Source organism: Hemibagrus wyckioides, linkage group LG08 (genome assembly GCF_019097595.1).
Source record: "Hemibagrus wyckioides isolate EC202008001 linkage group LG08, SWU_Hwy_1.0, whole genome shotgun sequence".
Classification (NCBI taxonomy): domain Eukaryota; kingdom Metazoa; phylum Chordata; class Actinopteri; order Siluriformes; family Bagridae; genus Hemibagrus; species Hemibagrus wyckioides.
The window spans coordinates 23,345,006-23,368,931 of record NC_080717.1 but is presented as its reverse complement, the minus strand read 5'-3'; the positions used below and the strand labels follow the sequence as shown (position 1 = coordinate 23,368,931).

The 23,926-nt window shown below is 36.0% G+C and overlaps 1 protein-coding gene across 4 annotated transcripts in view; it reads left to right on the top strand.

Annotated features, from left to right (window-relative positions):
- LOC131358241 (anoctamin-1) overlaps window positions 1-22,424 on the top strand; it is a 40,173-nt gene extending 17,749 nt beyond the window's left edge. For 3 of the 4 annotated variants that reach the window (XM_058397848.1, XM_058397849.1, XM_058397851.1), the window contains 21 exons: window positions 708-762; window positions 1,235-1,286; window positions 1,380-1,435; window positions 1,785-1,826; window positions 2,633-2,697; window positions 2,933-3,067; window positions 6,559-6,719; window positions 12,870-12,952; window positions 13,285-13,296; window positions 13,599-13,673; window positions 13,975-14,049; window positions 14,501-14,702; window positions 15,242-15,353; window positions 15,454-15,511; window positions 15,617-15,717; window positions 16,115-16,257; window positions 17,225-17,377; window positions 17,988-18,040; window positions 19,066-19,250; window positions 19,427-19,532; window positions 19,848-22,424. In XM_058397848.1, coding sequence (XP_058253831.1) covers window positions 708-762; window positions 1,235-1,286; window positions 1,380-1,435; window positions 1,785-1,826; window positions 2,633-2,697; window positions 2,933-3,067; window positions 6,559-6,719; window positions 12,870-12,952; window positions 13,285-13,296; window positions 13,599-13,673; window positions 13,975-14,049; window positions 14,501-14,702; window positions 15,242-15,353; window positions 15,454-15,511; window positions 15,617-15,717; window positions 16,115-16,257; window positions 17,225-17,377; window positions 17,988-18,040; window positions 19,066-19,250; window positions 19,427-19,532; window positions 19,848-20,078 — 2,155 coding nt within the window. In that variant the 3' untranslated portion in view covers window positions 20,079-22,424. The remainder of the gene's footprint in view (window positions 1-707; window positions 763-1,234; window positions 1,287-1,379; window positions 1,436-1,784; window positions 1,827-2,632; window positions 2,698-2,932; window positions 3,068-6,558; window positions 6,720-12,869; window positions 12,953-13,284; window positions 13,297-13,598; window positions 13,674-13,974; window positions 14,050-14,500; window positions 14,703-15,241; window positions 15,354-15,453; window positions 15,512-15,616; window positions 15,718-16,114; window positions 16,258-17,224; window positions 17,378-17,987; window positions 18,041-19,065; window positions 19,251-19,426; window positions 19,533-19,847) is intronic. The other variant, XM_058397850.1, reaches the window with a different exon arrangement.
- Window positions 22,425-23,926: the final 1,502 nt, after the last annotated feature.

Sequence of the window (23,926 nt, the reverse complement as noted above, 5' to 3'; positions counted from 1 at the left end):
GAGATGCCTTCATGAACGTAAATACAGAGGGTTTACCTCCAACCACTCAAGAACGAAAAGGACAGATTAGGCTTTGCTAGAAAATGTGAAAAGGCCTGCTGAGTTCTGGAAAAAGATTCTCTGGAAAGATGAAACCCAGAATACCTTGTAGCAAAATATTGGGAAGAAAAGAGTATGGAGAAGGAAAGGAAGGGCCAAAGCAAACCACATTATTTGTCAGTTGTGATAAAAGCAGGGTAGTAACGGGCACAGCACACTTGCCCATGTTTTTTTTTTTTGTTGCCTGATTTGTTTTAAGTCAGTCGAGGTTTCAGTTCAGGTTATATCCAGTAACACCAATCAGGTGTCCAAGCCACACGAGTTAGACCTTGTTGGTATCAGACTTTGACTTTGCATTGATGGCAAAGGATTTGCATCCAAGTACTAAAAATAATCCTTATATTTATGTTTGTTTGTCCAATTGTTTTTGTACCTGTGAAAATGGAGAGGCTTGAATTGAAGCTGAAAGTCTTCACTTCAATCACTTCATGTTTGCTTCCCTTCAGATCCAGTGTGGTGTGTTGCGTCGCTGCCCAAATACTTATGGACCTGACAGTACATCGATTAATATGTTTACATTAGTTAACAATGTGCTTAACATCGTAATAATGATTTTAAAAGCAGAGTAAACAAAAAAAAATTCTTTTTATTTATTTCTTTTTTTCCAGGTTTGATATGTTGGACAGGGATTCGTTTTTTGACAGCAAGACAAGAAGTTCAATAGTAAGTATCCAGACTCACCTCATAGACATGATCATTGTTTTATATCCACAAAACACTTTATTTGCTGGTGAGATAATAATGTCATTTATACCTACTACTTTTCAAGTAGAATTTATTCAGCGTTCATTATATCATTCCGATTTATTGCATGGAAATGAAATTTGCATAATCGTTCTGATTTCTAAATAAGCTGCTCATAGATACAGGTGAAGAAAGAAGAACAAATATGACAAGAACACACTAAATGATTAACGTTTATAATATGTTTGGAAGGCAATCTAAAACTTTTGAGCATCGAAAAACAACACAAACTGTCAGTTTTAACATGTTTACAAGGTCAATTCAGTTTTTTTAGTTTTTTTATTTGTCACATTTGACATTTATGTCATATGTATTTACTGTATCATGAAAATGTCTTTACTTGTTGAGCTTCAGAATGCTGATCTTGTTTTTTTTAACTGCTTTGTTGCAGGTATTTGAGGTTTTGAAAAGGACAAAATGCACAAAGTCGAAGTTCAGTATGGGTGAGAGCATCTGCTCTATATTCTGTGTTATGAACGTTTATCTCACCATTGCAGTGAGTGCTGAATAGCAGTGTGACTGTCATTTTCTATTAGGAATAACAAGTCTATTGGGCAGCGGTGCATATCTGGCTGCATATCCACTGCACGATGTGAGTCTGATGCACAAACATATAATCTGTTAAATATGTGTGTGTGTGTGTGTGTGTGTAGGTGTGTAAAATGAATGAATTGCTTAGTCTCCGAATGTCTACTGACAGATTTACACCGATTTTTAATTAACTCCCTGATATTCTGTACTAATTAACACACAGTCTGTGTTATTGAAGTAAAAGTAAATCAGTGCAGGTGATCAATTAAAGTAATTTGCATTGACCCTGCCCACTGTTTTACACTTTTATATAGAAACACCCCTAAAAACAGAAAAGACAAACCTTAGTTTGATTAGTTAATCAGACCTGTTCGTGTTTTGGTTCATCATTCATGATTGTTTTCTCACAGGGTGATATAGATGGAGAAAATGCACAACCAAATGACAGGAAAGTGAGTAATGAAAACACACACACACTTATTGCTATTAATGACCCAAATTATTTACATTTACTAGATTAGACATTATTGGTGATTAATATTAGTGCATTATTATCAGTTAGATCAGATTATTATTGATCATATAGATGAATTATATTAAAGATGTTATTCAGCACCTGTTCGGGATTTGGCACAGGTTTTCCCGGGTTGGCCTGGGAATTGAACCCTGGTCATGGCAATGAGAGCGCGGGATCCTACTGCTGGACCACTAGGGATTATAAATACATTTATATTAATAAATATAATTCATTGAATAATATTGATTGTCAAATTCAAGTCAAAGTCAAAGAAGCTTTATTGTGTTTATAATTGACCTTTATTGGCCAAGTATACTAGAGTATACAAGGAAATTGACTCTCAATGTCATTAAAAACATAAAAATAGAGACATGAGAAACAAATATAACTTGATTGCTGTGAAGTGTATATTATATACAAGTGTACTGTTATATACAGGCTGAGATGGGTGTGTACTGTTAAAATCCCCCATAAAAAGGAAGTCCAGGATTTGTTCCTCCATGTGTCTGTCATGGAGCCTCACAGTCCTGAGGTGGGGTGGATATATATGCCAAAATAATTGAGACAAACTCCTACAGTGAATTAAATTATGTGCATTTAATGAAAAGAGAATCCGGGTGTTTCTTCCTTTTTCCTATAATAATCCTAACAAATTATATTCTGTAATTACTCTCTCTGTCTCTCTCTCTGTCTCTCTCTCTGTCTCTCTCTCTGTGTATGTGTGTGTGTGCTGTGTTTCAGCTGCTGTATGAGGAATGGGCAAGTTACAGTGTTTTTTATAAATATCAACCCATTGGCCTGATCAGGTAATAAAGTGCAATTAATTCTTCTTCTTCGTCTTAATTATTATTTTTTAAATTAAGATTTGAAAATATAATATTATATAATTTAGATAGGTATGTGGGTGTGTTTTAGAATTCCTGTATAGGAAATAGTAGTTTATCATCATTCATATATGTATATACGGTATATGACAACTTTATGTGACGAGCTCTTCCGTCCCAGTTTGAAGACACACCCATCTGCTTTTTTTCCATACAGAAAGTACTTTGGGGAAAAGATTGGTCTGTACTTTGCCTGGCTGGGAGTTTACACTCAAATGCTGATTCCTGCATCTCTGGTGGGAGTGTTTGTGTTTCTCTATGGCTGTGTTACCGTCGATGACGACATCCCCAGGTCAGCATTAATATAAGTATATCCCTTAAACTCTAAGACTAATAACATCCCTTGAACACAGTACTAATTAAGTTTCTTAAACACTAACACTAAATTCAGTTGCATTTTATTTATATAGTGCTTTTAACAATGTACAGTGTCACAAAGCAGTTTCATAGAAATCCACCTAGATTTAGATCCCTAATGAACAAGCCAGTAGAGACAGTTTTGTGGAAAACCTCCCTGATATGGCATGAGGAAGACACATTGAACCAGATTCAAAAGGAAACCCATCTTCTCTTGGTGACACTTAATAATGCAATTAAAATGTTCTTTAGAATAAAGAGTTAAGTTTTTTAAGTACAACAGACATAAAGTGTTAAACCTCCCACTCTCACTAAGATCTGTTGATGGTTCATATAAAACATCTTGTCTACCAAAACTATTCTAGTGATTAAAAAGCATGAAATACTATTTCTGCCCATGTAGTTACATTATATTTCTTATCTTAGAAATATGTCTGTGATGAAAGCTGATGGCAACCTGATATTTTCTAAGTGAGTCTCAAACAAGAGACTTAAATTAGAATTACGTAGGAGGAATTAATAAGCATCCACTGCCTAATGTCCTTTATACTTTCCTCAACTTTATTTGTCTCTCATCTGCCTTTGCTAAAACATATAAATGTGAGTCATCAGCATAATAGTGGAAGCTAATACGATGTTTACGAAAAATTGTACCTAGAGGTAACATATATATTGAGAAAAGCAGTGGGCCTAACACAGAACCTTATGGAACATTGAACTTCGTATGCATAAAGAAGTCACCATTTAGATCTACGAGCTGATAATGATCAGTCAAATAAGACCTGAGCCAGGAGAGGGCTGTCCCATTAACACCAGTGGAACAGTAGAATAATATGCTTAATGGTGTTAAAAGCTGCACTAATATCAAGTAACACCAGCAAGGAGACATAACCGTGATCAAAGGCCAGTAACAGGTCATTTACCACTTTAACTTTGAGGCCTAAATCCTGACTCATACGTTCCATGAATGTTATTCCTATGTAGGTCTGAACATAAGGATCCTGAAGATAAAGGGGAAGGTTTGATATTGGCCTATCGTTGAACATCTAAAAGGGGTTGGGTCGGGTTTAATGATAACCGCCAGTTTAAAAGATTTAGGCACATATACAATTCATGAAGCCATCTCTGCTACATATTAGCAGTGAGGTGAAGTGGTAGCTCAGTGGTTAAGGCATTGGCCTACTGATTGGAAGATTGTGAGTTCATATCCCAGGACCACCAAGCTGTATGTGTATGGAGGAGGCTGGTGAGGAAACAATTGTTTATAGCAGCTATAAAACAAGTAAGAACAGGAGCTAACTCACCTCTTGGTTGTTCTACAACAACTAACTAACGAAAGGTTGTTCATGAATATATTAAACATTACAATCGCTGTGGTATAAGTCAAATAACACACACCAGACTGCCATTATATGTTACTTTTATATAACAGTATGGTCTGTAGTGTGTTATTCCTTCTTAATTCTACACTACCCACTGAGCCTTACTCTTAATACGAACCATAAAACTAAGCCATAAATTGGAGCAAATCTCTCTCTCTCTCTCTCTCTCTCTCTCTCTCTCTCTCTCTCCAATTTTGTTTGCCTTTCTGTCTTTCCAACAAAGCTTTATTGGCATGACTGTATACATGTACAGTATTGCGAAAGCTTTATATGAAAGAAAACTGTTATTAACAAACATGTTACTTATTATTACTTAGAACACTGAGTGCCTATAATATATAATATATAGACAGTGTCTACATGGAGATGAGAGAATGGAAATTGGCAACATAAGAGTGACAATTATGTGTGATGTGGCCAGTGCTGGGCCCCTTAAACCTTAATTGCTCAGTTGTATAAAATGAGATAAATTGTAAGTCACTCTGGATAAGGGTGTCTCTTAGAAATGTAAAGGTAAAAGAAGTGTGTGTGTGTGTGTGTGTGTGTGTGTTACACTCTTAAAAAGTGCAGCTCTCTTTTACTGTTGCACTGTATGTACACTGTCAGCAAGCTGTCTCGATGTTCTATGTGTGTGTGTGTGTGTGAGAGAGAGTCTGTACTTTGTCAGTATGGTTGTGTGTTGATGCTCAGTCCCTGTGCTCAGATAGTCAGCTACAGTGCATTGCTGAGGGCCAGATAGCACTGCATATTACTTTGTGCTTGTGTTTGTTCCAGTGTATGATGTAGATTTATTTTTGTAATGTTACAATTTGGTGAGGTTTATTTGTTCTTGTGTCCGGCTGCTCCTGATGTATAACTGAGTTTGTATCTTCTCCGTCTATCTCTCTGTCTCTGTCTCTCTCTAATTGACATAAACAGGGAGCTTCAACTGTCACGTCTCAAAATAACACATTAGCACACAGACGTGTTTCTCGTTATTGTTCTGTGTGAACAGGCATTCACACTCTCACCAACCTCCTGCAGTGCGTACTGTTTACATGGCAACTGTGTGTGTGTGTGTGTGTGTGATTAGTCAGGACACCCCAGGCATGTTCACACTATCTTAACACAAAAAACACACATGGCAGGTAGACAGAAAAATTACAAAACACTTTAGCATGGGCTACAAAATGAAAACACGCGCACACACATACATAAATACATACATGTGTATATTGAGTACGCTCCAAAAGAGCCTATAATGGTCTATGTCCACCTTATTAGAGAATATAGCAGTTCATAACTATCTATATGAGCCTACTGCAGTCTATGGGAGTTTATTAGAATCTTTAAGCACCTATAAAAGCCTATAAAAGTCTATAACTATGTACAGCTGTCTATAGCGGTCATAGAGTCTATTAGTTTTTGAAAAGATTCACTTTTTTACAAAAATTGTAAACACTTTTTCTAGCTAGTCTTTCTATTCTTGCTTAATGTTTTGTTTACCCACGCTTCCTTGCAGAACATTTCTAGTTGTGAGAGCTTTTGGACCTGTTATTGTTGTGAGAGCTTTCAGACTTGATTATTGTGGGAGCTCCTTGGACCTGTTGAGTGTTGTGACAGGTTTTGGACCTGTTGATTGTTGTAAAAGCTTTTTGGACCTGTTGATTGTTGTAAAAGCTTTTTGGACCTGCTCTGCTGTTGTTTCTTGATTGGTTGTGTCACATTTGCATTCTTCCATCTACCTGTACAAGTGGCTGCCTTTTAAACCCAAAGCATAATAGATTCACCCCCATGCTTAAGAGTTGGCTATCTGTTCAAATGCTGCTCATTTCCCCCCAAACATACCTTTGGAGATTTCCACAGCAGTTGTTTTCGAAATGCTTCTGGTTTGTCCTGATGTTCTTTTTCATAATTTAGACATGTGTTGAGGTTGCAGGTTCCTGACCAGCCTAACAAGTCCTAATGAATCCTTGAAGGCCTAAGAAGTTAAATAAGTTCTCTCTGTATCTCTCAGTCTATTTATCTCTCTCTCCTTGTTTGTGTGTGTGTGTATCTTTGTCAGTATGGAGATCTGTGATGGCAGGAGAAACATCACCATGTGTCCTCTATGTGATGGAGTTTGTGGTTTCTGGAATCTGAGCACAGCGTGTGGAACAGCGAGAGCTAGTCACCTGTTTGACAATCCAGCTACTGTCTTCTTCTCCATCTTCATGGCCCTGTGGGGTGAGAACGCACACAAATACACACACACACACTTTTGTACTGTATCATACTTAACTGTAATGAAGAACAATACCTTTAGAGTCTGAGTTCATGTTCTTCATGTTCCCAGTCATGGCATCCATCGTTATTATGCAGCATTTTAATGAAGGTAGAGTCAGAATTAGCTCCTTTTCATCATTTACTCTTGACAGGTGATCATGTCCGGAATTAAAAAGTTAATAATTGATCATTTCTCTCTAATTTTAGCACATTTATTTCCTGCAGCAGAAGGTGTAATAGGAAATGCCAATATTTCTGTTCATTCATTTTCTCCTGCATGTAAATCAGGCATTCAGTCACTGTAAATGATTATTTTATGTTTGGATTTAAAGGTGTAGGGTGTCAAGTGATTCTATATCTGAAAAAAGTGTGATTTGATCTACAAAGTTTGGCTCAGATGTAGATTCTATAACAGAATGCTCCAAATAAATGTTTTTCCTCATAGTAATACATGGGAAATATTTTATTATTCCTGCATTCAAACTACTTAAATCTAAGTTAACTTAGATATACTAGAGACATGGCATTAAAACAGTGTTATTCCACCAGCCTAGCAAACTCCTGGTATATGATGGCAACCAAATAACATGCTAGCAACCAGAGGGAACACCATGTTAATCACCTAGCAGCTCCCTAGCAACCACCAAATAGCATGTCAAGGACTAAGCAAAAGCCGAACAATAACATCAAATACCTTAGCAACCACCTAGCAACATCCTAGTAATCACCTGGAATGCCATAATAAACACCTAGTTAAAATACAAGCAACCCAAGTATACCATATAACCATAGCAATCAACTAATAACACTCTAGCAACCACTTTTAACACCATGGCAACCACCTAGCAACACCCTAGGAACCATTTGGGTTACTGTAGCCATTTCCTAGTGACAAGTTAAAAACATTTTTACTGTTTAATGTTTTATCACTTACTCCAAACAGATCAGTTTAGATTAGGCAGGTCCAGTTTGCAGAAGGGGCATGATGACTGATATCTCAGGTGTAGCATGTGAAGCTCAACAGTAGAGGAGAGAGTGAGTGAGTGAATGAGTGAATAATTGAATGAGTGAGTGAGCGAATAGTTTAATGAGTGAGTGAGTAATTGAGTGAATAATTGAATGAGTGAGTGAATAGTTTAATGAGTGAGTGAGTTAGTGAGTACTTGAGTGAATAATTGAATGAGTGAGTGAGTGAATAATTGAATGAGTGAATAATTGAATGAGTGAGTGAGTGAATAGTTTAATGAGTGAGTGAGTGAGTACTTGAGTGAATAATTGAATGAGTGAGTGAGTGAATAATTGAATGAGTGAGTGAATAGTTTAATGAGTGAGTGAGTACTTGAGTGAATAATTGAATGAGTGAGTGAGTGAATAGTTTAATGAGTGAGCGAGTGAGTGAGTACTTGAGTGAATAATTGAATGAGTGAGTGAGTGAATAGTTTAATGAGTGAGTGAGTGAGTACTTGAGTGAATAATTGAATGAGTGAGTGAGTGAATAATTGAATGAGTGAGTGAGTGAATAGTTTAATGAGTGAGTGAGTGAGTAATTGAGTGAATAATTGAATGAGTGAGTGAGTGAATAGTTTAATGAGTGAGTGAGTAATTGAGTGAATAATTGAATGAGTGAGTGAGTGAATAATTGAATGAGTGAGTGAGTGAGTGAATAGTTTAATGAGTGAGTGAGTGAGTAATTGAGTGAATAATTGAATGAGTGAGTGAATAGTTTGAGTGAGTGAGTAATTGAGTGAATAATTGAGTGAGTGAGTGATTAACTGAGTTTATAATTGAGTGAGTGAGTGATTAACTGAGTTCATAATTGAGTGAGTGAGTGATTAACTGAGTTTATAATTGAGTGAGTGATTAACTGAGTTTATAACTGAGTGATTAACTGAGTTTATAATTGAGTGAGTGAGTGAGTGATTAACTGAGTTTATAACTGAGTGAGTGAGTGATTAACTGAGTTTATAATTGAGTGAGTGAGTGATTAACTGAGTTTATAATTGAGTGAGTGAGTGAGTGATTAACTGAGTTTATAATTGAGTGAGTGAGTGAATAACTGAGTTTATAATTGAGTGAGTGAGTGATTAACTGAGTTTATAATTGAGTGAGTGAGTGAGTGAGTGATTAACTGAGTTTATAATTGAGTGAGTGAGTGAGTGAATAACTGAGTTTATAATTGAGTGAGTGAGTGATTAACTGAGTTTATAATTGAGTGAGTGAGTGATTAACTGAGTTTATAATTGAGTGAGTGAGTGATTAACTGAGTTTATAATTGAGTGAGTGAGTGATTAACTGAGTTTATAATTGAGTGAGTGAGTGAGTGATTAACTGAGTTTATAATTGAGTGAGTGAGTGAGTGAATAACTGAGTTTATAATTGAGTGAGTGAGTGAGTAATTAAGTGAGTGAGTGAGTGATTAACTGAGTTTATAATTGAGTGAGTGAGTAATTGAGTGAGTGAATAACTGAGTTTATAATTGAGTGAGTGAGTGAGTAATTAAGTGAGTGAGTGAGTGAATAACTGAGTTTATAATTGAGTGAGTGAGTAATTAAGTGAGTGAGTGAGTGAATAACTGAGTTTATAATTGAATGAGTGAGTGAATAGTTTGAGTGAGTGAGTAATTGAGTGAATAATTGAGTGAGTGAGTGATTAACTGAGTTTATAATTGAGTGAGTGAGTGATTAACTGAGTTCATAATTGAGTGAGTGAGTGATTAACTGAGTTTATAATTGAGTGAGTGATTAACTGAGTTTATAACTGAGTGATTAACTGAGTTTATAATTGAGTGAGTGAGTGAGTGATTAACTGAGTTTATAACTGAGTGAGTGAGTGATTAACTGAGTTTATAATTGAGTGAGTGAGTGATTAACTGAGTTTATAATTGAGTGAGTGAGTGAGTGATTAACTGAGTTTATAATTGAGTGAGTGAGTGAATAACTGAGTTTATAACTGAGTGATTAACTGAGTTTATAATTGAGTGAGTGAGTGAGTGATTAACTGAGTTTATAACTGAGTGAGTGAGTGATTAACTGAGTTTATAATTGAGTGAGTGAGTGATTAACTGAGTTTATAATTGAGTGAGTGAGTGAGTGATTAACTGAGTTTATAATTGAGTGAGTGAGTGAATAACTGAGTTTATAATTGAGTGAGTGAGTGATTAACTGAGTTTATAATTGAGTGAGTGAGTGAGTGAGTGATTAACTGAGTTTATAATTGAGTGAGTGAGTGAGTGAATAACTGAGTTTATAATTGAGTGAGTGAGTGATTAACTGAGTTTATAATTGAGTGAGTGAGTGATTAACTGAGTTTATAATTGAGTGAGTGAGTGATTAACTGAGTTTATAATTGAGTGAGTGAGTGATTAACTGAGTTTATAATTGAGTGAGTGAGTGAGTGATTAACTGAGTTTATAATTGAGTGAGTGAGTGAGTGATTAACTGAGTTTATAATTGAGTGAGTGAGTGAGTAATTAAGTGAGTGAGTGAGTGATTAACTGAGTTTATAATTGAGTGAGTGAGTAATTGAGTGAGTGAATAACTGAGTTTATAATTGAGTGAGTGAGTGAGTAATTAAGTGAGTGAGTGAGTGAATAACTGAGTTTATAATTGAGTGAGTGAGTAATTAAGTGAGTGAGTGAGTGAATAACTGAGTTTATAATTGAGTGAGTGAGTGAGTAATTAAGTGAGTGAGTGAGTGAATAACTGAGTTTATAATTGAGTGAGTGAGTGAGTAATTGAGTGAGTGAGTGAATAACTGAGTTTATAATTGAGTGAGTGAGTGAATAACTGAGTTTATAATTGAGTGAGTGAGTGAGTGAGTAATTAAGTGAGTGAGTGAGTGAATAACTGAGTTCATAATTGAGTGAGTGAGTAATTAAGTGAGTGAGTGAGTGAGTGAATAACTGAGTTTATAATTGAGTGAGTGAGTAATTAAGTGCGTGAGTGAGTGAGTGATTAACTGAGTTATAATTGAGTGAGTGAATAACTGAGTTTATAATTGAGTGAGTGAGTAATTGAGTGAGTGAGTGATTAACTGAGTTTATAATTGAGTGAGTGAATAACTGAGTTTATAATTGAGTGAGTGAGTGAGTAATTAAGTGAGTGAGTGAGTGAATAACTGAGTTTATAATTGAGTGAGTGAGTGAGTAATTAAGTGAGTGAGTGATTAACTGAGTTTATAACTGAGTGAGTGAGTGAGTGAATAACTGAGTTTATAATTGAGTGAGTGAGTAATTGAGTGAGTGAGTGAATAACTGAGTTTATAATTGAGTGAGTGAGTAATTAAGTGAGTGAGTGAATAACTGAGTTTATAATTGAGTGAGTGAGTAATTGAGTGAGTGAGTGAATAACTGAGTTTATAATTGAGTGAGTGAGTGAGTAATTAAGTGAGTGAGTGAGTGATTAACTGAGTTTATAACTGAGTGAGTGAGTGAGTGAGTGAGTGAATAACTGAGTTTATAATTGAGTGAGTGAGTGAGTAATTAAGTGAGTGAGTGAGTGAATAACTGAGTTTATAATTGAGTGAGTGAGTGAGTGAGTGAGTGAATAACTGAGTTTATAATTGAGTGAGTGAGTGAGTAATTAAGTGAGTGAGTGAGTGAATAACTGAGTTTATAATTGAGTGAGTGAGTGAGTAATTAAGTGAGTGAGTGATTAACTGAGTTATAATTGAGTGAGTGAATAACTGAGTTTATAATTGAGTGAGTGAGTGAGTAATTAAGTGAGTGAGTGATTAACTGAGTTATAATTGAGTGAGTGAATAACTGAGTTTATAATTGAGTGAGTGAGTAATTAAGTGAGTGAGTGAGTGATTAACTGAGTTTATAATTGAGTGAGTGAATAACTGAGTTTATAATTGAGTGAGTGAGTAACTGAGTTTATAATTGAGTGAGTGAATGAGTAATTAAGTGAGTGAGTGAGTGATTAACTGAGTTTATAATTGAGTGAGTGAATAACTGAGTTTATAATTGAGTGAGTGAGTGAGTAATTAAGTGAGTGAGTGATTGGGTCAATAACTGAGTTTATAATTGAGTGAGTGAATAACTGAGTTTATAATTGAGTGAGTGAGTGAGTAATTAAGTGAGTGAGTGAGTGATTAACTGAGTTTATAATTGAGTGAGTGAATAACTGAGTTTATAATTGAGTGAGTGAGTGAGTAATTAAGTGAGTGAGTGAGTGATTAACTGAGTTTATAATTGAGTGAGTGAATAACTGAGTTTATAATTGAGTGAGTGAGTAATTAAGTGAGTGAGTGAGTGAGTGATTAACTGAGTTTATAACTGAGTGAGTGAGGGAGTGAATAACTGAGTTTATAATTGAGTGAGTAATTAAGTGAGTGAGTGAGTGAATAACTGAGTTTATAATTGAGTGAGTGAGTGAGTAATTAAGTGAGTGAGTGAGTAATTGACTGAGTGAGTGATTAACTGAGTTTATAACTGAGTGAGTGAGTGAGTGATTAACTGTGTTTATAATTGAGTGAGTGAATAACTGAGTTTATAATTGAGTGAGTGAGTGAGTAATTAAGTGAGTGAGTGAGCACATACTGTAGGTTGTTACGTATGCTCTTGTCCTGTAATGGTTAAAGAAAATTGTACATTGTGTGCAGTGCAAGCAGGAACACTGACTGCATCCAAGTGTCCTATTTCACCAAAACACTTTGTTCCCATAAATCCTCCAGATCTGCTTCTTTTGACTGAGAGAAAAAAATCATAAAAAGCTTGACAAAGTCCAGGTTGAAAACATATTTATTCAGACACTGATTCTGTGTCTGAGTCCAAAACACTAATTGGAAGGCTAGTCCATAACTATGGGGCTTTGTAAGAAAAAGCTCTGCCCCCTGCTGTAGCCTTTTCTACTTGAGCTACAGTACCAACAAATAGCCTGCACCTTTTGACTGAAGTAGGCGTGGTGGATCATAAAGTTAACACAGGTACTGTGGTGTGATACCATTTAATGCTTTATAGGTCAATGATAGTATTTTATAATGAACCCTGTAAGTGCTACAAAAGGCAGAGAACAGGAGGAAATGTTAACATAATTAATCGCACAAAAATGGTGACTTGGTTTAGTTTTACTCTGTGTGTGTGTGTGTGTGTGTGCGTGTGTATTTCAGCGGCATTCTTCATGGAGCATTGGAAGCGGAGGCAGATGCGTTTGAACTATGAATGGGACCTGACAGGATTTGAGGAGGAGGAGGTGAGATCACACCTTGAAAACTACAAAACAATTCATTTACCTCACTCTTAAATTCACACACACACACACACACACACAAACATACACACACACACACATATATACGTATATACACACATATATACGTATATATATATATATATATAAAACATATATAAAATAGATTGATAGATCATCTCTAATATTATATTCCATTGCCTAATATAGAATATTATCTGCTATAATAATCTATTCTATATCAATATGAAAAGTACATAGCATTAATCTGTTATAAATGATAAACATGAGTTTAATCATTTATTTTGTCACCCCTCCTCTGTTGGTGTGTGTAGGAAGCACAGAAGGTTTGAAACATTTTCAGCTTTAACACCTCTTTAATGATCTGTCCATTTTTCCTCTCAGACTTGTTCCTCTCGCTTTTTTGGCCTCTTCTCTCAGAAAAAGGAACACTTAAATATCACCAAAGCTCCACTTTAAACATTAACACACAATCCTGTCAACTCACACTCTTTGAAACAAGTGCATGCATGAACACACACACATGTGCGCACACACACAGCTTCCTAATTCACTCTGTGTGTGTGTGTGAGAGAGAGAGAGAAAGAGAGAGAGAGAGAGAAACCTCATAATGTTTCTTATATTTCAGGATCACCCGAGAGCCGAGTATGAGTTCAGAGTTGTGCAGAAATCCCTCAAGAAAGAACAGAACAAGTCCAAAAAGGTAAAATGCAGTTAGTCTCTGTAATAATGGGCGTGGTCTCTTATTCTAATGAGCATGTATGACTGACAGCCTTCTATGAGTGGTGAGGGTAGACGATCACCTTAGATTAGCCCCACATTGTAAAGTCACCAAATATTCAGCCTTTGAACATGAATGAGTCTGAAGTTTATGTAACATAAATGTTCATAAAAAAAAATCCTTTAACAGGTTAGTTGACCTGTTTAATTCAGACCAGTTTAATTCAGATTATTGTGTTTGTGTGTAAAAACAATGAGTGAAGGGTGATTATTTTCTTCTCCAGACAGAGAAAGAGAAGCTGACGTGTAAAGACAGGTGTCCTGCTTATATGACAAATATAGTGATGATGCTTTTAATGGTGAGTTTGTCTCTTTCTCCCAAACACACATTTACAGTAAAAACAAATTAAACAAAATTTTGGTCAGATGTTTTCCATTTCAATGTGAAATAAACTTTAGGACCCCCCCCATTATGTCCAGTAGAAGGCCATGTGGAAATCTTCCTTCTCCTGCACCCTATATAGAGAAATATTTCTTTTACACACCATTTTACACACACTGTGTAGTGCTCTGTATATCCTGCACTGTATATACTGCACTACATGGAGTGTAAACTGAGACATTCTACATCCTTTGTACCAGTTGAACAGGCAGTACTCAGGTTTGAAATAGCACCATGTTCCTTTAGGGAGCCTTTTTACTGCTCAGTATCGAAGTACACTACCTAGAGTTGAGTGCAAAAGTTTATAGCCCTTGTGATTTCTGTTTATTTGTGTTATATGAAACGGAATACTTTTATATGTCATACAGATTGGCGTGACATTTGCTATCGTCTTTGGTGTGATTTTGTACCGGATTTCCACCACATGGGCACTGCACATGAGCTCAAACCCAACAACACGCTCCAATGTCCGTCTCACTGTTAAAGCCACAGCAGCCATCATCAATCTAGTGGTCATCCTCATCCTGGATGAGGTGTATGGTGCCGTAGCACACTGGCTAACGACACTCGGTCAGTTTCCACTCCTTCATTAAATTATTGCATGGCTTTAACAGGTAACCATATAGTATATATTAGTATATAAATATATTAATATAATGATGTAAACGGACTGTTACCAGTAATTGATATGATAGCTTTGACAGTTTATGGCACATGCTGATTTATATGCACTCTGTTTAGCTCTATTTACTCTAATGTCACATTTAGGTGTTCGCTATTGTTCGTTCACTTCTGTTTGCTGAAGTTCAGATGTCTTGTGGCATTCCCAGAGGTTTTTAGTAGTTGAGGCAAAAATGTCGAATGAAGACAGACAATCGTGTTTCATAGAAGGAGAAGATTCCCAGAGGAAACAACTATGTGACATACAAATGAACTAAACATTGAAACAACATATTTAGCCATATGGTTGTGCTATCATAGGACGTTTGTGTACCATAAAGTCTTATTTGATGCTGTGATATTTGGAAAGTTAAGGATGTTATAAAAAAAGAAGCCAATACTGTTACAGAGTCCTGCATGCATAATCTTATTAATGTTTACATTTTCAGAGGTGCCAAAAACTGACAAGAGCTTTGAGGAACGACTGATCTTCAAAACGTTCATCCTAAAGTTTTTTAATGCATTTACTCCAATTATATACATCGCCTTCTTCAGAGGGAGGCAAGTGTCACACTGTTACCACAGATGATGATGATGATGATGATGATTCTTCTTCTTATTATTATTATTAAGTTGTTAATTTTTTTCTCTCATTCTGCAGGCTTGTTGGTCGTCCTGGCAGCTACATTTATGTCTTTCAGTCCTACCGCATGGAGGAGGTGAACATATTACACACACACACACACACACACACACACCTACTCACTCAAACATTTTAATCACAGAAAAGGAACTGTAATGGGTGTGTGTTTGTGTGTGGGCAGTGTGCGCATGGTGGTTGTCTGATGGAGCTCTGCATTCAGCTTAGTATTACCATGTTGGGAAAACAACTAATACAAAACAACCTGTTTGAGATCGGCATTCCGTGAGTACACACACACATACACACAGTTTCATTTACCCCACACACATTATATATGGCATATTAGAGTAGAATTACCTTACAGTAAAATTCTTCAGCACGAATCAGTCTGTCACATAAGAAACTGTCTGACATGCATGAAATACTGTATTGTTTTAGAAAATAAAGATTATACGGAACGTTAAGAAATGTAATGCGATTTAAAAACACCTGCTGAACTTCTGATAAATATAATAAATATGTATATAATTAGCAGATTTGGAATTCAAGAAAATATAAAAGTAAAACACTGACTGCTTATGTTTAATTGAAAAATGCAAAGTAATATACACAGCTGTGTGTGTGTGTGTGTGTGTGTGTGTGTGTGTGCATGTATGTGTTTGTCTGTTTCTCTGTGCAGTAAACTGAAGAAGCTGATTCGCTACATTAAGTCAAAACGCAGTGCGTTTCAGGAGGAGGAGCGAGAAAAAATTCTGCAGCGATATGAGACCGACTTTTTCCTTGAACCATTTTCAGGCCTCACGCCAGAGTACATGGAGATGAGTGAGTGTGTGTGCGTGTGTGTGTGTGTGTGTGTTTGTGTGTACTGTCTATCAACCACACAGCGATTTCACTGCATTCTTTAGGCTAGCCATGTGGCTTTACCATTTGAAATGAGTTCAAAGATTTGTTATTATATCAAGAGATCAGCCTCCCACCCTTCAACATTACTCCATAAGTTTGTCAGAGTCAAATGACCAAAATGGGGGGCAGTGGTGGGGGCATTGGTAGCTCACATGTTTAAGGCTTGGGCTTGTTGCTCGGAAGATCGGAGTTCAAGCCAAGTTTTACTGCCAAGCCACCATTGGGCTAATGAGCAACTCCCCCTGCTCCAGGGGCAGTTCATCATGGCTGACCCTACGCTCTGACCCCAACCCTCCAAGGATGTGGTATGAAAAGAAAGAATTTCACTGTGCTGTAAAGTATATGTGACAAATAAAGGATACTTAACTTGGAATGGATCACTGAGGATCGAAGCATTCTGTTGCCAAGAGCAGAAAAATAAAGAGTGGAAAAACATTTCAGTAATATGAGGACAGCAAAGTCAGATCTTTCACTGATCTTGCCTACCCCTCTGCAAATGTACGCTTTTGCTGCTGACAGAGCTTAGATGCAAGAGATCTAATAGTTATCATACCAAACTCCAGATCGTAGGTATATTTTTGTTTGCTTGGAGAGCAGACAGAGTCTCACTATGGTGGAACCTGAGTGATGATTCAAGGCAGCTAGCTGTTGGTTGGATTGCCTGTTTGTCTGCTTTCTGGCCTTGGTTCTGGTTAACTGATTAACTAGGCTTGTTCTGAGAAATGCGAGCAGCACCTTTCAGAGCGAAATGGACACTGCCTATAAAGACCAGCCTTGCACTCAAAATTGTCTCTAAAGCCCAAATAGTTTTGGGAACACTACATCCACAACAAATACATACATCAAATAAATAATTGTGTATAATGTTTATTGTTATTGTGTGCAGTTATCCAGTTTGGTTTCGTGACGCTGTTTGTGGCATCATTTCCATTGGCACCACTTTTTGCTCTGCTCAACAACATTATTGAAATACGTCTTGATGCTAAAAAGTTTGTAGCAGAGCTCCGGAGGCCCGTGGCAGCGCGAGCAAAAGACATTGGTGTGTATTACTTCACATGTGACCATTTATTTTTGTTTAATTTCATATTTGCTTATGTTATTTTCAGCAGTTGCATGACATTATACTGTAGAATTCATTTCAACTTTACAGTTTAGTAGCAGGTTTTTTTTAATACATATATATTTAATGACTTCTGTGTGCGTTATTTTTTATAACAAATCCAGGGAGTTAGGGTTAGGGCAATATTAAATAAACAACTAACAAAGTAATAAAAGAATCACAACCTAGCAAAACCATCCAAAATCAAGACCAAGCAATGACAGGTGCTACAAAATTCCAAGTGAAACAAAATGGGCAAGCAGTAAAGAGAGAAAACATAGAATGTTCAAAAAAGATAGGTGCTCCCTGCCATTCTGGGAGGATATCTAAAGAGGTTAAGATCATTTTTGGTTTTAAATAGTTATTACTACGTTTTTAGTCCCAGTAGCTTGATAATGAATAATTGAGATGAGAATAAATATCAATGTGAGCATGAGCATTTTAAAAGTCCAATAGCATATTTTTTAGCTACACAGAAAACCTAAAAGCTTTAGTAGATATCTTTTCCAAAAAGACTGTTTTTTAACTTTGTACAACTTTTTGGTTTCAGGTATCTGGTACAACATTCTCCGAGGTGTGGCAAAAATTGCAGTTATTGTCAATGTAAGGATTCTTTAGGTTTCTACATTTAAATCTGTTTCCTCAATATCCTCAGGTAGACATAGGATGAAAACTAAGTTGGTATTTAATCTTATTTTCTTCTTGTTGTATTATTAATTCAGCCTGAGGAACATAGCCACTTTCGTTTTCCTTCATTTTTAACTCTTGTAACATGTTTTAAGAGCACATAGACTTGTGACTCATTTCATAGCGGAACCCCAAACTTGGGTGTGTCTGGAACATTTTATTTACTATAACATAAGGTATTCTATCAGACTGGAAGATGGTCACACATATTTCTTCGTACCATGCTCAATTTTATGACATGCTAAACTTAGATCATTTTATCTGCAGTAGTGCTATCTTTTATTTATACATTTTCTACGTGAGCCAGAACTCCAGAATGTAGCTCTCTTTCCTCCTGTCCAACTTTCCTACTTAAATAATCCAAGCACTGCTTTGTGTAAAATTTTGGGATAAATGTTTTAATCCAGGTGTTGTATAAAGCACTTATGACATTCTTCTTGCAGGATTTATTTATAAAAAGTTACTGAGAATAAAAAACTAACAGACATATTGCAATAATCTTTAAACACCAGGATCTGTATCTGTTTGTTGGTATGAAGATCGCTAGTAGCTCATCTTCAAAACTAATTTTCGTTGTATTTTAATGCTCTTAATGGCTTTGATTATCCCTAAATACTGGCTGTCATTAATATTTTTACATGATTATAATATTAATATATACCTTATCTTTATTTCAGTGTTTGTACTTTAAATGCTTCATTTATGAAATAACCATTTATGTAAATGGGTGTACCTTCCATTTAAGGACAACATGAAACAGAAATAATAAACATGACATAGTGGGTTAATACGTTTATGTCCCTCTGCAAATGTATACTAATACTAATGTGATCAGACGTTTAGATCAGGAGATGGGAGAAAAATGTCATTGGATTTTTCAGTGTCAGATTATAGAAATGTGGTCTATTAACAGTGATTTGTGTGTTTTGCGTGTCTCTCAGGCCTTTGTCATCTCCTTCACCTCTGACTTCATCCCCCGCTTGGTGTATCAGTACATGTACAGTACTGATGGCTCCATGCACGGCTTCGTTAATCACACGCTCTCACACTTTAACGTCAGTCACTTCCAGAATGACACAGGGCCTGTCGACTCGCTCTATGCCGGCTTTCAGGTGGAAATCTGCAGGTAACTGTGGAATTAGTCACACCTACTTAGGCTTCTTCAGACTCATTCATACACTGTTCATATTTATTCATATTCGTTAAGGGTTTTTAATTTATTTTATGACATCTTAACTGTAAATAATCACCATAAATGTGTGTAAGTGATGAGTACAGAGGTGTGTGTGTGTGTGTCTGTAGGTATAAAGACTACAGAGAACCTCCATGGTCGTTGACTCCGTATCAGGTCTCTAAAGAATTTTGGGTTGTTTTAGCTGCCAGACTCGCCTTCGTCATCGTCTTTCAGGTCTGTGTGTGTGTGTGTTTGTGTATCAGAGACCATGAACATACCATTTAGCTATATGTGGGTATTTCATTATCTTAACATTGTTTACATATATGTATATAAACTCCAGAATCATGGGAACTCTTCAACTTGTCTTATTGTTATATATGATTTTGGGAGAAAAAAAACTATTTTAAGTAGTAGGGTTTTTTTTTCTAATAGGTTGAGAGACAGAACCTAAAAATTTGTGTTATACCAGTCAGCATAGAGTCAGTGTTCCGAGAACTGTGGAGAAATATGAGGTGTTGACCCTCTTTCCATTTCACTCACGTGCAGAACGTGGTGATGCTGATGAGCGACATTGTGGACTGGATCATACCAGACATCCCTAAAGACATCAGCATTCAGATCCATAAAGAAAAGATCCTGATGGTGGATCTGTTCATGAAGGAGGAGAAGGGGAAGAACCTGACCACTGGAGATGACAAATCTAATGAAAACAATTTGAAACACAGTCCCGTCCTTCACCCAAGACCGCTAACACACACTCAGAGCAACTGTTACTAGGGTGTGTGTGTGTGTGTGTCTCTTTATCATGACATTCCACAAATTACACATTAAACTTTCGTTGATCTTTGGAGGATTTTGTTGTTTATAAATAACTAAATTACATTAATGAATGGAATATCCAAGCAACTAAATCACATTTAATCAAAAGAACTATGTGGCTTTCCTGTTAATTAGAGAAATTAATTGATAATTGGTAATAACTTTTTTTTTTTGCCACAAGACAGAGACGTTAATTTTTGTTTAAAAGTGCCCTTGTCCATTTCCCCTTGGTTGAAGCCACTTGTTGGTCATCTAAAGGGTCATTGAGGGTTTTTGATTAGGGTTCAAGGTGACAGTTTAGGAGCTGTACCACAGAAACATCCTTATAATTCAATCATTTATCATCAGTCAGCTTTATCCTGAGCAGGGTTTTGGTTCGATATGGGAAGAAATTGATCTTGAGACTAAAATTAAAAGTTGAGAAAGGAAATTATAGAAGTATATCATGTTCTAATATAGGAATCAGAACCTCTCATTCTTTGTAAACAACCACTAAGGTTGACATAAACCTCATTTAAGTTACATTTGCTTTTATTTTGCAGATATGACAACAAAAGGTTGTCATGGTTACTAAAGAGATAAGAGTTCAGGGATGTTTCTGGATGTTCCTGTCGTACAGCTCAAACTTATCCCCCAAAGGAGTGAACATAAGCAATAAAATAGTTCTTATTTCACACGATGCTACTCTACTCGGCTAGTGAGTTAGCCATGTCAGCAAGGGCAAGTTGAATACGTAAAAACAAGGTGGGTTATATGGAAGACCAATACTCTTGGACTAAGATACAACTTTCAGACACTATTTTAAAACAGAATCATTAAAAATTGAAATATTTATGTCAATCTTATCAAAACAAAATCCTCACTCCAGGTTGAATTCAAGCCAGACAGTCCGTCACCACTGTGGACCATGAAACTCATTTCTCTGTTTATTTCTATATAATCAGAGATTTTTCTATTTAACCACACAGCTGTTCATATCTGCTTCATAAACACATGGGAGCTTTTAATGTTGAGATTTTTAATTTAATGGAGCTTCTGCTTGGCAACTTCACACAGGTTTATTTTCTGTTTATCGACTTTTAATTGGATGCTTTTCTCAGAGGAATTTTATTTACTAAACTGAATGGACTGAACACAAACACAGCAACAAATAAAAGTGAGGCGTGTTGAATGTTTAGCTAATATAATGATCCAGATGTGTAATAAGTGGCAGCTGCATGAGTTTCAAATCAGAAACCGTGTTTATTTTAATACATTTTTTCTATAACAGAATCTGAGACAGTATACAAACAGCTGTTTCTTATACAACATGGATCGTATATTCAGCTGAGAATAAAATGTCCACAATGTCCCTTCATCCAAACCAGAGAGACAAGTTTATTGTTTGAAAATTGCTTTTTAACTTTTACAGTGGGACAACATTGTATGAGAATTGTGGAAATCACACTTGTTTCATATAAAAAAACAACTCTGTATTAAGTTAAAGATGTACTTATATATTCTACTAGACACTTCTAAAGTACAAATCCACCAGTGTGGATTTTGGCAACTATTGTGGATTTGTTTTAGGTCTAAAGCATTTTATTATAATTATAATTGTATTCAAAAAGGTTGCTAATTATAGTTGAGTGTGACATCATGTTTTGCAACAACAAACATTACTGTTAGCATACATAGTTTGTCGTGTAATTGCCCTTACAAAATGATTACAGCAAAATTGTTCGAGGTTTGTCCAAATTATTGTTTCTGAAATCTTTGTCTTTGTATTTGTGTGGAATAATTATTCATTATTTATTAATATCATTGTTGCTGTTATGGAAAGAAGGTTTTTAAGAAAATCATTATTTTTTTTGTTTGTTTTTTGCTTTAATTATCAACACTTAACTTAGACATTTGGCCAAACCTTGAAGGGACACTGTGGATCTTCCAGTAGATCTTTTATGTTGTTATCTTCACCCCTGTGCAATTCAGTAAACTTACTTTTCATCCACTTCAGCAAACTGCCTCAGGAGCTCCAGTAAGGATCAGTAAGGAGTTATTATAAAGTTTATTATTATTTCTTTTCTTTTCAATCTTTTTTTAAGAAGTTTTATGTTTACATTTATTTGTCTATACTGGATATGAAGTAATAATAACAACATTTATTGCTCTGTTTGCCTTATCTGAAAACTCAGTGTATGTTAGGGCTCTTTTATAGTACAGTACATTTCATAACATCATACTGCAATGTATTGAGAATTAATCTTGTAATTATAGAAATCTATTCTAGACATACAATAGAAGCATTTGTAGAAAAATAAATAAAGCCTAAAATTAAGTGTTGTCTTGTGGACTATATGTTAAGCTACTCGGGGGTGGGGGGTGGGGGTGGGGGGTATTATTACTGTGAAAACTTCAACTACTGTAGCTGCAATAACAGCAATAATGTTTCATCCTTTTGCTGAAATTAAAGATAAAGTCCACTGACAGAGAACAATGAACAACCAATTCGTCACACCGCTGCACTAAACGTTTTTTTTCATTGGTGAAAAATTTTAAATAATTTTCATTTATGGTCAAACATTTAAACAACATACCTGCAAACTTGATGAAATTCAGCGTTCTGACCTTGAAATAAGCCGGTCATGTGATTCGTGCCACTGTCTTCAGTGGTATCCTGTGGTCTAAGCAAACATTTCTTGATGCTATGTTTTGTTTGAGCTAATCACAACTGGGACTTTATTTGTGACATTTCAACAGTGACAGGCCGTGCATTTCACACCTAAGCCTTCACTGGTGTCCGTCCTGAATTAATCCACCTCTATACCCTCATTATGACGCCACGACAATAGATACTAATCAACCATTAAATAGAAGAAGTAAAAAAGAAATTAGGCGACAGTATTTCACACCTCACAAGGAATAGTCAATTTTATTACAGTCCGCCTTGAAAATGCATTTGTAAGGATGTCTGCGACCAAATCGATTTCTTCTCCTCTGTCAGCCACTGTGAGTTAAAATATATATATATTATTTAGTTTGTGCGGTTTGCTGCCTCGGACTACTCCAATTATCCAATCAAAGGATGGGAAATTGCTGACGTAATCGTATGCCTGCTAGATGGCACCAATGACGCCAACTCGAAATCTGGTTGGTTAATGTAACAATTTCATCGCCACTTATTTTAAGCTATGGGCGCCTGCACTATTGATTTTGAAGGCTTTAAGGATTTCTTTCACCCTGGCGACACATGATGTCAGCCATTGGTTGAAATATGACTGGATAAATACTCTTATCATAAATATAGCGCATATCATAAATACAGCGCAACCGAGAGAAAAGCTATGAAATGTAGAGAATAGACTATTGGGAATAATTTAATACACATTCATGGAAAAATATATTAAATATATTAAAATGCAAGTCAGTGATTCAGATCACTGCTGTTTAGGCCAGCAGAGAAGGCCTTGCTGGCACTGATGGCCCACCACTGCATTTCAAAGACAAGTTGCTTTCACAGCCAAACTGCAGTTCAGTTTTTTTCCACTGGCTGGACTTATGCAGCCAAATAGGAAATAAGTTTTTCTATAGGCAAACAAACAAAAACAGAATTGCCCTATGGATCAGTGAGGTTTTGAAAGTTGTTTCAAAACCACATTGCTACCTAAACGAAATGTATTTTTATTCTAATATCACAAACAATTTCAACTGCTGCTTTTTTAGAAGAATTTAAAAAGCATTTATGAGTATTATTTGTATTAATTGAGTCGCTGTCCCTCGCCTCCCAATTTTCTTCAGCCAGCCCAATCCTCAGCACCCTCAGCAAA